Here is a 16532-nt window from a genome sequence, read left to right as displayed (position 1 = left end):
CTTTCTATTTGCCAGCACACAGATAATAATTGCTTCCCTCACAATGGGATACTGAGGGTCACTTAATGAAAGTTTGTAAAGGACTTTGACAGAACTAATTGCATGAAAGGTGTTTTAACATTTTAATTTAATAGTTGTCTTTTTCTTTGCTTCTGCAGTGTGCAGAGAAGACGTGCCCCGCTCTGATTTCCAAACCTGTGAGCAAATGGATTGCTTTGAGAATGGAAAGTTTTGTACTCAAACAGGTTCCCAGCAGCACAGGGACAGGTAAAGAAACTCCAAATTCTTTTTGTTCTGTGTTTAAAAACGTTTAAAGAGAACATTGTGTTAGAGAAAAGTGTTGCTGTGTGTAGAATGAAATCCTCAGAGCAAGTGTTACCGTGGCATGGCTGAAATGGAGCTACCTGTGCAGCTCTGCCGATGACCTTCCTGTTACCCTTGGGGCTCCTGTGCCCGACAGAGGAAAGCTCCTCTCTAGAGCTCATTTCTCTTCCAAGCCTGCAGAAATGCTGGTTGTGTGCTTGATGCCTCAGTTCCCCATCCAACAGATAAGGATGATGTCTTAACTTCCTGTAGATTTGTAAAAAGGCAAAATTAAATACCCTCCTCTTGAGTTGCTCTGGTGGTGAGAGCTGTGCCGATACTTTGGAGTACTTTTAAAAGATACATGTCTGGCAAATCCTGCAGACATGGTTCACTTCTTTAGGTTCTCAGCCCAGGCATCCTCGTTCTTCTAAAAAGGTACAGAGACACTGGGAATACTGTAGGAAGATTGTTGCTCTTTTAATTTGATTTTGTTTTCAATTTTGGATGTTTAGTGATACCAGAGACATTCCAGATGATTGCAGAAACAGGGGAAATAGTAGAAATCTTAATACCAGCAGTGGCTGTCAGGTGAATGAGGCTGACAGACCTGTCAAACGTCTCAGAAGGAAGAGAAGACTGCTTCTGGAGTCTGAGGATGACGAGGAAAATGCAGATGAGGATGAGGTAAATGAGGCTGCATGTATTTTCTTTGAAGAGAACTGTGAAAAGCAGGGACAGTTCTGTGTCTCAGATTCCACTGTGCAATGCAAGCTGAGCTGAGGGAGGTGATTCTGTACCCATGAGAATGGTCTGGGTCTGATCCTGATTTACATTAGTAATGAGAATATCTGTTCTGAAGTCTGAGGAGTCATAAGGGTGAATAACTCGTCTGAAGTCAAAATCAAAGTCAAAGTCAGGATTTCAGACTGTGACTTTATAGGTGTAGTTATAGCCCTGTGCACCAAGTGTATTTCACAATAATAGAAACACATGCCTCCAAAAATACTTTTATCTAACTACAGTCAAGTACTGTTATGTGATAGTGAAGATTAGTGTCAAACCACAGAGTTTGATTGCTTTGTATGAGGTGCTTGCATGTACACTCACTACAGTACTAGAAACCTGTGTTAATGGCGGGTGAACAGAAGTGCCTCAGTCCTGACCTGATCTTTTCTTAACTTTCATTAAGGATCTTACTCCCTTTAGGGACCTTTCTTTGTGCAAACCTGCACTCTGCTACCATGTGCGCAGTGTCTCAGGCCTGAACCATTTTATTTATATTCACATATTGCACGTGTTTTTGTAATGCAGAGATGCTGGGGTAGGTGTTTGTTGATAATGCAAGCTGAAACTTTGATGTCATGAACAGTAACTCATTTTGTTGCTCAGCTTTCCTCTGTGATGTATATAACAAGTTTTAAAATACATATGTTTTCAGAAGTACTTGCATTCTGTCTCTTCCCCCTTCTCTGCCTCCTTGTTTGAAACTACCCCTCTGTCTTTTCTGGGGCATGTTTGGCAGGCAGCTTTGCATTTCAGATTTTGCCCTTTTTGGTTTGCTTTGGGAAATGACAACCCTGGGTGAATTAAACGTGAGCTTGAAATCCACGTAGGGGAAATGTGAATGGCAGTCTGGCTCCGAATGTGACGCAAGGAGACCACGTTTTCTGGGGTGTTCATCTATGACAGCAGTTACTTGAAGCGTCTGCTTCATTCAGGGCTTCATAAATGACTTTTTTTCTGTATCCATTCCCTGGCATAGATGGACGTAAGAACCTCTGAAAGGAAAAGGAAAATGGAGCATTACAGTGAGGTTGCTTACATGAGCAGTAAATCCTGTATTGCAGAAGGCAAATCCTGTGTATTGTAATGAAGATTTTGGGCCTGTGCTGCTCTTCAATAGCCATATTTAACTGAACTTTAGTAGCATACATTAAATAATTTGTAAAGCACTTTGGGATACTGCAGGATCAAAGTTATGTATGTAACATACCCTACTAATGTTCTTGCAGGGTTATTCAGAAGAAAATAATGCTAGCTAGTAGTCCTGTAAGTTACATGTTACATCCTTATTGTACCTGCATTGTGAGATGATCAAAGAGGGAGGCAAAAACAGTATTGCTAAACTTTTTTTTAACATATCTGTGTCTAGGAGAAGAATAAATCAAATAATATGAAAAGCCGCAGAAACACTAAACCAATAAAACAAGGTGAGCTAAGCTCATAGTCTCTTTTCTTTAATGTTTATAGATTTTTTTACTAGCGATTATAAAATGAATAATAGTAAACAGAAGCAGAAAGGACAGTAGAGCTCATTTCACATTCAGAATAGCTTATTAGGTACATAACCCTCTTACCGCAGTCAGTGTTCTGAAATGTATTAGCAAGAATATACTAGATTTACCTGCATGATGGGCACAGTGTAGAGGATCTAGAAGGAGACAGCCTGATCCAAAGCTCACTGAAAACAGTAAGAATCTTTTTTCCAATGGCTTTGGAGAGCTTCATAGCCACAGACTACAAATGCTAAATAGAAGATAAGTTGTAAACAACATGTGATTGATTATAGACTATGGGTTGAATTCATTATATACCTTAAAGGAGCTAGCGTATGTAACTGGGGGGAGATTTTTAATATGCATTTAAAACGTAATTTTCTGTGTGTATTACCGTGGTCCTACTAGAGTGAATCCAAGCACCTACGCCAAGTTGTTGTTTTCATCATCTGTGTACTGGTAACTGCCTCTCTAGTAGTTGCATTGTGGTATTAACAGGTTAAAAATATAAGTGTGTATATATATATAAAAAAATCTTGTGAACGGAACAAAAATTCACTTCATTTTTCCATTTGTTTTGTTTTAGGTTTATTTCAGCTGCAATTATATGCCTCATTGTGCTGTCTTTTAGCTTATATCTAACCCCTTATTCCTCCGTGAAATATCAGGAGAAGGAATTATTTTCCACAATTTTAAGTTATTGTATCTTGTCCAAACTTTACAGTGGCAACTTTCCATGGGGAGCTTGCCAGCAATCCGGGTGCCACAGTTCATTTGACCTGTGATATAATGAATTTTTTTTTTAATGAGGAATGAGCATGGTTTTCGTAGTGCTGGAATCCATACCTTTCCTCAAAAGTTGGGTAACACTGCCTCCCTTGGGGTGCAACAGCAAAACAGCGTTGGTGTGTACATGGGAGGAGACAGAGAAGAGAGGGCAGAGCGGGAGGCATCTGAGAGAAACTTTCATTTTTCTTTTTGTTTTGATTGCTTAGTTGTTCCTGGAAAGAAGAAGGTATGGAACTGGGTTTCCTACTTAGAAGAGGAACGGATGCCAGCTGCTCCCCTAAAACTGTTCAGAGAGGTTGGCAGCTTTTTCAACTCTCTTGCTGTGTTTTTCTCAGGCAACATCACAGAATTACTGACTCAGTAGAGGTAGGATTGGTGACTACCCTCAGGCCAACAGTTACGTTTATGAGTTGTTCTGGTGCAAGCAGGCAGTAAAACCCCCACGTTTGTTTCCAGCCCTGAAGCACTGTGGAAACAAGCATCTGCCCTGTGAGTCTCATCCCAAACCAGGGTGTAAAAAATGCTGGTTGAATCTCACTCACAACTAAACAATGACTTTTGATCTGCTTTGGGTAGCTCTGGATAAACAGGCTGTTAGGCAATCTCCAAGTGGTGTTGGAGAGGGACAGCTTAATGTCTTTCGTATGTCCTGTGCTTCGTCTGTGATTGTACAACACCCCTTCCAGCCATTCTCTGTAGAAAACTGCAAGTCAGTTAGCTCTGTGAATGTTACAGATTGTCTCAATGAGAAGTGACTGTTACAAAGGAGAGTGGAAGTTGTGTTCATTCATAGTCCGATACATTGAAGGTGGAACAGGGTGAGTTTAGCCTTGGTGAAGCTGCTTCTGTGCTCCAGTGCACCAGCCTGCATTAAAAGTTCAGCTCCCAGTGAGCTCCGTAAAGCCAAGGGCTGATGGCACCTTCCAGAGTGAGATGAGAAGGAAGGTCAGGTAACTGCATTGATGCAATGAGCCATTTGCAACTCCAGTTCAAATTTCTTCTAAGCCTTTACTGTACTTCAAATATTTAATTTGGATTAAGAATGCAAATAAATGAAAAACACAAATGTTGTCTGGAGTGGCTGTGTACATGGGCTCCAGATCAAACATGCCTTGTGCCTGTTACCATTTGAAGATGAGGAGTTGCCTTTTGGGAAAGTCTGGAGTGCTGACCTTGTGCTGATGCAGGCAAAATGATTTTAGCTTTCCTGGCTCTTTGTTTCTGCCAGCCCTCCTACACTGGGTTGTGAAGGGGATTCTTTCGTGTTTGAATAGAGCTCATTTCTGCATCTGCTGAAAGATCTGTTCATAGCTAATTGCAACAGGTTTGTGGTTCAGGGTTTTTGAGAGATTAATTAGAATAACAAGTAAATCTGAAATACGGTGATCATGCCATTATTGATCTCTGTACCTGCGCCTGTCTATTAAAGCATCAATCATTCAGTGATAGAATTTTCTTCTCCGAGTTGAAAATTTGAAGCTTTAACTATACCTGATGACTGGTCTGCAATAGATTTTGTCTTTAGGAATTAAAAACAAATGTTTCCTTCTTCCCCCCCTCACAGTATCAATCATTCCCACAAGGCCGAAATGGATTTAAAGTTGGAATGAAATTGGAAGGGCTGGATCCTGAACACCCCTCTCGATTTTGTGTTCTCACAGTGGCTGAGGTAGTTGCTCTTCCTATCTTTGATTCCAAAAGTTCCATGTACATTTAGGATTTTTTCCAATCAAAAGTAGAAACATAAGAATAATAGTACTTTAATTAAAGGTTAGGAGGAGTTCAAGGTGACACTGAAGGAATAGTGTTACGTGATTAAGGATCTGTGCCTGAAATCCTGCTGTCAGGTTTTTGCAATTGTAACTCAGAACAGTAAACCTATTAATTGCGTGCAATGAACAAATATGAAAAAGAGCAATGCAATTAGGACCTAAGACTTAGTAAATATAAGCAAGTCAAAATGCTTTTATGCTTCATCAGTTATATGAAATCTGTGTTCATCTGGTATAGACATAAAAGTTCTCAGGCTATGTTTGTACTCCGGATATTGCCGCACAGTAATATGTGCATGAGTATGGAATAGGAGGCCAGTGAAGTTACACTGACTAATTTTATTTTCAGCTGTTTAAAGTAAGGAAAGAGGAGCGTGCAAAATGGGAGAAGTAAATGAGGGAAAAATAAAACTAGACTTTAGAGAAATAAACGAGATCTTAAATTTACTTTTATCTATAAATCCAAATATAGATGGAGTATTTGATTAGTGTTTTTGTTTAACATCTTTATGACCTTTTATGATAATCAGAGCTCCCCTCATTATAGGTACAAGGGTACAGAATGCGATTACACTTTGATGGTTATCCAGGGTGCTATGACTTCTGGGTTAATGCCGATTCCTCAGACATCCATCCTGTTGGCTGGTGTGAAAAAACAAGTCATAAGCTGCTGCCTCCTAAAGGTATGAAAAAAAAATAGAATGATGTGGAAGAAACCATAAATTCTACGAAGAACCAGTTGTCCTGGCTCTGCATGTTTCATTTTTAGTATGGTTTCATTGTGGAACTTGATCTGAGTGGCTTAAAGGGAAGAGGTGTAACTAAGACAGAACAAAACAGCTTCTTTTTGATATTCCCAAAGATTGACATTGTTGGTCAAATTAGAAACTCTTTATGGGATGAGCGTGTAAAGCAAGGAGTCTCTGTGGGGTTCAGATCTTGCTTCTTTCCTGCATTCAATTTCCTAGAAACATTTGAAGGTTGAGATTAATGATTGGACGTTATACCGAAAAAGAGAGAGATGTTTTAGCTGAAATGCAAAACCCCTGAAGATTGTAGAAGGGCAGTTATCATGCAAAGTTCGTATTCTTCCCAGGTAATTTCCATTTCTGAAAAACCAATCAGAATGTAACGGGGCTCTGTAAAACAATCTTTTTATCTCTCTTTCTAGGTTTCAAGGAGGGAGAATTTAATTGGAATTCTTATTTGAAGAATTGCAAAGCTCAAGCAGCTCCAAAAAGCCTTTTTAAGACCCTCAGCACTGTAAGTGGTGATATTGAATACAAGATGTTTCAAGTAGGTCTGATGCTAAGTGAGTTTTGACCAGAATATTTACGTGTTGTTAATATGCTCATGTCGGAGGTGCAACCATGGTACAATCAGATGCAAGCTACTTCCTGCTGTGATTTATTTTTAAGATGGGAAACTAGTTCAATTTTTCTTCCTTCCCCCAGTCACTGACTTTCCAGAGACAGAATTTGTATTTCCCTTCCTCCTTAATACCAGAAGAAAAGATTTACTCTACCATTTATTAAATATATTACAATGGTCTGTTTTGCTGTGTCCCTACACTCAAGATATTTGTGTCACTTTCCTCTAATTTAATCATTTCCAAAATAATTTCTGGTTTCCAGCAGTGTACTCATGTGCGCCATGGGATTCATTGTGAGACGATGAATCTTGAGCATTTTTCATCCTTCACGCACTGTTACTTTCTTTTCGGTTGTTAGCCTCAGTTCCTTTATAACACTGACTCCCATTTTGTGTCACTCAAGTGACACAAAGTCCACGGTCTGGTAGATTTGACGCTGCAGATGGACAGAGCACTGACTTCAGTAGGATCAGGGCCTAACTGTGCAGCTCTGCTCTGCTTCCGAGTCACCTGTTTTCCTTGAAGACTCTCGTAACTTTTCCACTGAGACGACGGGACCTGGGCAGGTGTCAAGAAGATGAGGCCAGACTCTTTCCAGTGGTGCCCAGCGACAGGTTAAGGACCAACGGGCACAAACTGAAAGTCGGGAAGTTCCATCTGAATATGAGGAAGAACTTCTGTACTTTGAGGGTGGCCGAGCACTGGCACAGGCTGCCCAGAGAGGTTGTGGAGTTGTCTTCTCTGCAGATATTCAAAACCCACCCGGACACGTTCCTGTGCCACTTGCTCTGGGTGAACCTGCTTTGGCAGGGGGGTTGGACAGGATGATCTCCAGAGGTCCCTGCCAACCCCCATCAGTCTGTGATTCTGTGGCCTGCAATGCTCATGGTTATCCTCAGCCAATACTCATCACTGCACGGCGAGTGCATCTCAGCCTTTGAATCTGTAGTGGTGTTGTGTACCTGGAGATTCTGTTATTCGAGTTTTTAGTAACAGTAAAAATCATTGCCATAACACATGGAAATCTTGTCTGTGGACCTCTTGCTAGTAACTATAGTGTGTTGTGGTCTGTGGGTTTCGGGGTTACAACGTGCAACAAATGAGTTTATAAGGGTAATTTAAATGGCCTGACCTAGAACGTGGCTGATTTCCCTTTCCTGATGTCCTGTTCCTCAGCCTGTAACACCTTCTGGTTTTCGTCTGGGAATGAAACTAGAGGCAGTGGACAAGAAGAATCCATCGCTGATGTGTGTTGCAACCATCACAGACATGGTGGATAACCGCCTGCTAATTCATTTCGATAACTGGGATGAGAGTTATGACTACTGGTAAAGAGATTCTAGTTTTAATATATGTATCTGCAAGTAGATTGCGGTTTATTTTGCTCTTCCACTAAGGGTAATATCTAATATTTTAAATGTAGTCGCTAAAGTTGGGTTCTTAGATCAGTTTTCAAGCATCTGAATAATTACTTTGGGTGTTTACAAAGTGCCAGTTGCCAGGTAGCTTCCCAGGCTGTTTGAGTGCTCATCAGTTGGCTCAGTGCAAAACCAAGCGAGGTTGGCTTGAACTGTCTGTGGAGCATTTGAGGTAAGAAGTGTTTGAGGTAATGCAGCTGGCTGACCTGGGTCAGGTCAGCAGATGTTCATGTTGTCCGTTCCTCTGGCAGAGCTAAAAGAAGAGTAAGCTCCACTAGTGACACCACCTAGAATTAGTAACATCCTCCAGGACTAGTAGTCGGTGTTGGCATATCTCTCTGCAAACTTACATTTGGAAGCAGGCAGTACTGAAGTCAGTAAAAATCTTTTCCATTTGCTTCAGCAGAGTTTGGCTAAGGCCCTTTGAAAATAAAAATGATTGCCAACATTTAGGCTTTTAAGTCCTGACCTACACTATAGTTTTTCTGCTTCTGAGAATCTTGATCCCCTGCCCTCATGCTGGGACCAGGTGGAATATTAGTCAAGGAAATGTTTTCCCTTTTTGGTCTGTGTTTTCCAACCTACGTGAATGGAGTAATGTTCTTTGAATTTGTTTGTGAAAGCAATACGAGGCACATGCTTATCAAAACAGCACTGATTTGATCAATATTCTGTGTTCTCTCACCCATCTCCTTTTGTTTGTTTTTTTTTCAGAATAGGCATCTGTGTAATGGCAAGTTGGTCTTTTCTTTCTTTGCATAAATACGTCATGCAGAGCCTTGTAACATTACTGTTTCCATTTGCAGGACTTTAGATCTTGTTCCTTTACCATTTTAGCCTGTGAAGCTTTGTTTCCACATGATGTTTTGTTTGGAATTTGAAAATTTTAATGGGAAATACAAGCAAATAAAGCTTCAAAGTACACCTTCACTGAAAACACACAGTTGTTTTCCTAGATCTGAAAGACTGCTTTGGTCCCTTCCTCAGAGCAGATGTGACGGAAGGGGCAGTCTCAGATTGGTCCGTCACTTCCTTCAGGGACTCAGAAGATGTAAACATGCAATAAAATTGGGAACCAGGCAAACTACCACTAGGTTTCTGCTAGAATTAGTGGATAACGTGCAGTTCTTGGCAAAGACCTTAAAAGTAATTTCCCCTTCTTCCACAGCAATGGAGTTTCAGTTGGGGACGATGGTTTGTTTTTTGTTTCTTTGCTTCCTTTGCATTTTAGCTTGGGTGATCTATGTCCAGGCTTGAACTGTGGTTGGTACGGTCCCATATGTGGGGGGCTTTTTGTTGTTGCTTTTTTTAAAGCACCAGACATTCTTCTTTATATTTCCGTATCTTTTGGGGCAGCTTGAACGCCTTGAAAACTTGGCGTTATAAATTCTAACGAGGTAATGCTTGTCTTTTACACCATGATCACACCCACTGAAAGCATCTGCTAACCCAGCAAAGGCGTATCAGACAGCATTTGCAATTCTGCTTTTCTGTTTGCTTTAAAATTGACTGGTGCCAACTTTCCCTCTTTGATTCAGGTGCGAAGCTAGCAGCCCATATATTCGTCCTGTTGGCTACTGCCAAGAAACTGGAACCCCACTGACAACACCACCTGGTATGTTGAAAGTGAGACTTATTTCCTGCCTCAGACAAAAAACCTGCAAGCTCTATCTGCCACATAATTACGTAATTAATTTGCAAGTTACAGGTTCCATTCAGTACTCTTTTCTGTACTGACTGAACGATATTATTGTTCATACTTTTTACCACTGCATTTTGTTTTGTTTCATAGCTCTTTCCAAAAATGGAAGTGGTTTGGTAATTTGTAATTGAGTTTTATTTCAGAAAGGAAAGAACTTGGAAGTATTTGCAGCATTTCCTTTAAGGTGAGCTGGAAGAAAGAGAAATCAGTATCATTATTTCATGGGCGATAAGATGGAATTTCTGGAAATGAAGGAGTAACTGAAGCCACATCTCTTTCTGCTGCACTGGAATTCAGTAAATGAAGAGAATGTTGGCAAATGAAAAAGGACAGAAAGTGCAGGAAAATCAATGTTGTTTTCAGGCCTTGGAAGTACTGTTTCACCTTAAAAATAACAAATATAAAAAAAATTATGTCTGTTGTTTGCTAGATTGACAGCCCTGGAGCAAGAACTTCTGTAATTACTGCGTATCAAGTTTAGTAGAGTGGATGGCACTACAAGATCCTTCTGCTTTGGAGGAATTAGCCTCTGTGCCTTTGCTGCAGATGCAAAAGGGGTTGTAAATGCTTGCTCTTCAGCAGCACCACATCTGTTCCTGCTCCTGGAATGTGCACCAAGGCTGTGGTGTGCCGTTCCTCTACTCATGTCACGATTGCCTGTGCCCCCAGCAGAACCTGCAGTCAATTCTGATTTCTCTGATGAGAGATTTACGTGCAGCAATTTGCAGACTGTCCTATGCATTTAGTCATTGCACCTTCCTGCCAAAAGGAAACAATACTGAGGCTAAAAAATACTGAAATAGGAAAAGAAAAAAAAGTAGAGCAGTTTCTTAAATGCAGTTGCCAGGGAGAGACATCACATTGTTGTTAGAGTAGCACGCCCATGTAGATGTCTGAGATTATGGTAATGGCGATGGAGCCTTTTATCTGCAGACTGCTAGTTTTACTCAGCTATGGGTGAATAGGTAGCAGGAGAAGAGAAGTTTCTACGATCTTGAAGGCACTCACACATAGAATAGTTAATAAAATAGGAAATTAATTTAGTGATGCCATTACACATCACAGAATCCTCTGACTAGCTCTTAATTGGCAGCTTTCTCTAGAGAATAAGAATTGATTAAGCTGTACAGAAATGAACACTTCAGGTTTTTCAGGCTAGGGTTAAAGCCCTGTGTAGAAGCTGGGGAAACTTAGAGCACACACAGCAGCACTGCAAGTGTTGTGTACGAATAAACAGACTGCTTTCCAGTGCCATCCATTTTAAGTGCTAAATTAACGTAATAACCATGTGTTACATAGCTGCTTTTCTGTTGTTTGTAACAATAAATGTGGTTTAAATGTTAATTCTCTCTTTTTTTCAGGGTACAAGGATTCCAAAGCCTTCTCATGGGAGAAATACTTGGAAGAAACTAATTCACAGGCAGCCCCAGCAAGAGCATTCAAACTGGTTGGTGAATCTCTTTGATTGTCCTAGATCAGAAGGGTAGGGGAAACTGCTGTTAGCTACTGTTTCTTGCTAGATGCTTTTATTTGGTGGTGGTTCACCATGTCTGTCCCAAGATGGTGAAACTGTTTTTATTTACTTTCAGCCTGAGTTTAAGACCATCTCTGAGTGCTGCTAAAAGAAAACACACAGCAGACCACAAGATTTAAAAAAAAAAAAAGCCATGGAAAGCTGGCTTGGAAAGGATTTTTGACTAAGCATCTTCAGTTACTCCATTAGCAGATTTAAGGGAAGAGCCTTCAGTCCACACAGATAATTGTAACTTTCAGAGGAATGTGTGAAGGGCAGTAACTTGCCTCAGAGAGGGCATGGAGAGGAGAAGGAGCTGGTCTTCTTTGTCCGCCCAGTCAGACCTGGAGCAGGAGATCTCCCAGATGACGTCTGAGCAGGACTGATGCTGGTTGAACAGACGTTTCCAGACTCTCCCTTCCTGAGGGGGAATGAGAAATGTGCACTTCCTCCATCAGGTGTCCCCTCTGCATGAAGTTTGTAAAACTTCTCTCAAATATTTTCACCTTGCAGTTGTGCAAATCCTTCTTCCCTTGGTTGGTGAGGCTGGAATTAAGGTAGAGTGAGAAGTTCCTGTCAAGGACTTACATGTTCTAATATAGATCTTAGTTCTTCTAGGGAGGAGCCAGCTGTGCCCTCCACCGAAATAAGCATACTAACAGATGATAGAGCATCTCTGCCAAACTCCTAGGTGGAGTAAGATCATCCTGCAGACTAAATCTGAAGATGATTCTCTCAACCTTGGGAGCATAAGTTTTTTTTCTTAGACTAGAGTTCAGTGCATTTATTTGGAAGCTCACTGTGAGCAGAAACAAATCAAAAGCCTTTAAAATAACTTCATTAAAAAAATCCCATACTTTAAAGTTCTTTTTTTTTTTCTCTTAGCAGCTTCTTCCACATTGCTAGCTCACCTTGCTAAACTTTGCAATATGTTTAAACACTTTTCAGTGCCATCGTAACACTTGCCTTGATTCCTTTCGATGAAGTTAGAGTTGCAGGTTAATACCTGCTGCCCTCCCGTATATTTTGTTGGTAAGCTCTTTGGGACTGAGAAGGAAAAGCAATCAGGAAGGCCTCAGATAAGGGAGGTAAAAATCCAACCAGACAGGTTTGATAATTGCTAGATTTCAGCAGGTGCCCATGTGCAGTTGTTCTAGGTTGCATGGTGAGTGTCAGGGAGTAGGAAGAGGCTAGTTTTGCCTCTTTAGAGAACTGTAAGGCCAGAGCTGGAGTTATCTACAGCACAGCTGAACTCCAAAACATCCATTGGATTAAGGTTTTCCAGAGTTGAACAGACAGCATCTCTGATCATACATCGCAGCTTGTGAAGCATCTCAGAGCCAGTGTGCAAGATAATGAGTGAAGCTTGTCAGTAGGACACATTTGTTGGCCCCAGGGTAGGCTCAGCCTTTTTCTGAGCCGCACTCATAAAATCCCAAGAGTGCTGGAAAATGGGAACCTTCAGAATACAAGAGTGAAAGAATGCAGCAGTTGGTCTTGTACACAATAGAGGAACAACAGAAGTAATTTTGTAGAGACAAATATTTTTGAAAGATAATAAAACTCTTCATGATACAAAAAGAAACATTGAAGTGCGACCTACTTAAAACTCCCAGTCTGAAGTCCTCGGTAATCTGTCATTATGGCATTCTTTCCTCAGTTTTTCAGAATATAAAATGTGTTGAGAAATGTCACCCAAAGATAACAGGGCTTTGCTCAGGACAGGGGGCCTTTTCAGTCCTGAGTACTCCCTTTTTTTGGATTCTTCCAAAGTGAAGTGTCTTCCCAAGGGGGGTGCAATTGCCTTGTCTGCCTCTTTTCCTGTTTTACCTACATCTCTGCTGCCATTGTTTTGCTCCGTCACGTATTTGGCTTTGAGAGAATAGTAGAAGGGCCAATTTTGGCTCTCATTAAACTCCACAATATAAATTATCATCCAAGACTCTTTTTCAAGGATGAGACATGGAAAAAAAAAAAAAAGGGCATTTGCTATATCAACAGTTAATAGAACTTGATCAAGATCAAACCTCATTGTTTTTCTGGCTTGGATGGTCTGAAGTGCAAATACATGGCACAGTTATTGATTTTTTTTTTAATTATTATTATTCCAGCTAGCAATTACAGGAAATCAGTACATAAAAATATGGGTTGAGAGCCAGAACAGGCATTTCTCACTGAATTAGTTTTTAACAGATTTAAAGAGCTATCTTATGTAGTCTGGAGATAATCAGCACGAATAGCCGATCCTGTGTCTAGATTTCTGCCTTCTCCTCCACCCAAAAACACAGGAGGAGACAGTTTTGTCGTAAGCATCGCTATTTCAGCCCATTGTCTTGGGCTGTCAATTCAAAAACATTCATAAGCTGTTGCCAAAAAGGCATCAACCCTTCAGCAAGACTTAAACAAATAGCCTGGCTCATCTTCTGGGCAAGATTTTTTTCTCTAACCCTCAGACTCCTTCCTCAAGGAAGACAGACAAGGTTGGCTGGTTCAATAAGACGCTTTTAAAACTAAAAGCAGTTTAGATTGTCTGGGTTTCTGGTGTGTCGTGTGGCTGAAAGCCTGTGGATAAATGTCTGCGTCCAGGTGGAAAGACCAAAGAGAAACTTCAGGTTTGGGGTCTATAATCCCCTTAGCTCAGAAGTGGACCTCCTTCCCTGCCCCCAGCTATTGGCAGTAAAAAGAAGATTGTGAGAGAAGAGTGAATATAGTCATCTTTTCATTAACCTGATCTTGTTCAAAGACACGATTTGTCATCTCTTGCTAAAATCCTGACCTTTGTGTGCAGAAGTGAAGAAGAATGTGTTTTGAATGAGTATCCAGTGCTCTGTAACCCCCATCTGAGGAGGTCAGAGAAGGAATTTGCAGTCAGTCATTTAAAAATAAATGGAAAAATTGGTAAACGCTATCTGTTACCTAGAGGTTTACATCTGTGGGTGCTGCAAAGGGCATGCATCAGGTCAGAGGACATTCTGGAGTTTTTACAAAGTCATTTGACCGCTGAGGTTTGAGGGAAAGGGAAAGTCGGCAACTGCAGATGGCAGACTCCAGCGGCTGGAGCTGCCCTCAAGTCCCAGCACCGCAGTTCTCAGCAGTCATCGTTAACAAGCAGACGCAGTTGTCGTCATAAGAAGTAGATGGTAACGTGCTTAATGAAGGCAACTCTGCAGTATCCAGATGCTGCATCTGATGCCAAGGAGGATGTCAGGTAGTGTAGTGAAGACAGACGTCACACGGTGGTGTGTTCAGGTGTGAGACAGTGGTGAACTGGCCACTGTCCTTGTCAGATGTGAGATCATCTCTCTGCTGTGTTTGGCAGTTTTGCTGTCAGACTGCAGAGTCTGTGTGTCAGTGAAGCTTGTGGTAGTGTCTGGCCTTTTTCTGTTATGGAAGTTCCTCTTGCCCTGGCTGTGAAATGCTCCTCTGCAGTGAGGAAGCTCAGACTTCTTCTCGAGTGGTTTTGGGCTGCTGACAAACAGACAGCTTAATCCTCTAGGAAACTCTTATTTTAACCTCTGAAGCAGTCTGCTCTGTGAGATCAGGGGCCAAAGCTGCAAAGGCATTTGAATGGTAGATGAAAACTTCAGCACATTTTATTCAGAGCACGTGACTAGCTCTGGACGCCCAGACTTTTTAGCATTCTGCTTACAATCCTCTCTTACAGCGTCCTGCTCACGGCTTCCAAGTTAATATGAAGTTAGAGGCAGTGGACAGAAGAAATCCCATCTTGATAAGAGTAGCAACAATAGTTGACAAAGATGACCATCGCATTAAGGTATGACCTTGCTTCAAATTGCAGAGCCCTTGTGCTGAGGAATACGGTGATTGGCAGTAGAGGAAAAAAACCCATTTGGTATGAGAGGCAGCAAACAAATGCCTTGCAGATGATCTAGTCTACAGGCCTCCCAACTGGAAATGATTTCTGTTGTTTTGTCCTGTTGAAATCTGATGGAATTGCCTGGTATTGTTAGTTACTGTTTTAATGTAACTATTTTGAAATAACATTTGACAGCATGATTTTCCATCTCTTAACGGTTTCTGTGTGATCTGCGCGAGTGAAGGCAGCATTAATGTTCTGCTGGTGGGAAGCTACCTGGCAATTTTTTTTTCCTTGCATGCTTAAAGGAAAACCCAAAGCAAGTTAAACCTTGGTACATGTGGGAAGCAGCTTCATTCTCCAGTTTGAGTTTGTTACATTAATGGATTTTTTAACTAATTCTTTTCACATAAATATATTGCCAGAAAAATCTGTTGTGCTTTGGCTTCTGAGAAATCGAGTACAAGCCAGATAAAGTGGAGGCTGCACTGGTGGAGGCTACTCGGCCACAGGTCTCCTTCCCGAAGGATGATTATGTGGCCAGGAGTAGAGTTCGCTCTCCGTTAGCCATTTGATTCTTAGTCTCGTTGCTGTGCTTGCAAGCAAAAGTCAAGTTTTGCCAGTATATAGTAGCATAATACTCAGTTCATACATTTGTTTGAAATGTTGCCACATAGACGAGCCTTTAAACTGCAGTGATCCTTAGTCTGTTAACCTGACCTGGATCTGAGCTAACTATTACTAGTCTCTTCATCCAGCAGAAAATTCTAGCTTGTTCACTGCAAAACTCACTGAACTTGTTGCCTTTTATAGTCTTTTGGGATTCTCAGAAAACAAAACAATTAAATAATCAATTGAGTTTGCACAGATTTAGTCTTTGAGTATAGAGTGTGCTGGAGCACCCTGTGGTCTGTGCTTTCTTGCAGATCCTGTGATTTGACCGTGTCACCAGAATCTGGTTGTTCTGTAAAACATAGATGCAGGGGTCAGGAAAACAAATAGTTACATTGAGCACAGAGGACGATTGTGCTTGACTGAAAGATTGAATGAATCGGCCCCAAGCTGAGCAAGGTGAAACAAAGGGGAAAGTTAAAATAAAAGCTGAGTCATGTCCTTAACTGTATCTCTCACTGAGACTGTGCTTCTTTTAGATACATTTTGATGGCTGGGACTGTAATTATGATTTCTGGGTCGACGCAGACAGCCCTGATGTTCATCCAGTAGGCTGGTGTGCAAAAACTGGACATGCTTTGCAAGTCCCTCTAGGTAAAGTAGGTGATATCATATTGTTACGTTGAATAATTTTCCTAAGTGCAGTTTGCTCTTCAGATTCAGGGAGCATTTTAGAAATCTGTTTAACTTTTTTGTTTTCTTATTCCCAGGTGCTGTTGATCAAGTGGGAACAGTGGGACAAGCATGTCCTACTCCAGGCTGCCACGGTATCGGTCATGTCAGGGGCCCACGATATGGAACACATTATACGTATGTATATGAGATCTTCTTATAAGGGTTCTGCCTACGAGAGACTGACTGCCGTCCGTAATAATAATGCAGCAACAAGCACCTG

At 41.2% G+C, this 16532-nt stretch overlaps 1 protein-coding gene across 1 annotated transcript in view; it reads left to right on the top strand.

The window, feature by feature from the left end:
- Positions 1-205: 205 nt before the first annotated feature.
- LOC104161431 (lethal(3)malignant brain tumor-like protein 3) overlaps positions 206-16532 on the top strand; it is a 30079-nt gene continuing 13752 nt past the window's right edge. Inside the window, exons 1-13 of the mRNA XM_009699877.1 lie at positions 206-267; positions 882-990; positions 2459-2516; positions 3578-3666; positions 4936-5040; positions 5691-5826; positions 6315-6406; positions 7692-7843; positions 9472-9548; positions 10997-11082; positions 14813-14923; positions 16117-16231; positions 16348-16447. Coding sequence (XP_009698179.1) covers positions 206-267; positions 882-990; positions 2459-2516; positions 3578-3666; positions 4936-5040; positions 5691-5826; positions 6315-6406; positions 7692-7843; positions 9472-9548; positions 10997-11082; positions 14813-14923; positions 16117-16231; positions 16348-16447 — 1292 coding nt within the window. The remainder of the gene's footprint in view (positions 268-881; positions 991-2458; positions 2517-3577; positions 3667-4935; positions 5041-5690; positions 5827-6314; positions 6407-7691; positions 7844-9471; positions 9549-10996; positions 11083-14812; positions 14924-16116; positions 16232-16347; positions 16448-16532) is intronic.

Source organism: Cariama cristata, unplaced genomic scaffold, assembly GCF_000690535.1.
Source record: "Cariama cristata isolate BGI_N322 unplaced genomic scaffold, ASM69053v1 scaffold4075, whole genome shotgun sequence".
Taxonomy (NCBI): Eukaryota; Metazoa; Chordata; class Aves; order Cariamiformes; family Cariamidae; genus Cariama; species Cariama cristata.
The sequence above is the reverse complement of the archived record's forward strand: the minus strand, read 5'-3'. Positions and strand labels throughout refer to the sequence as shown.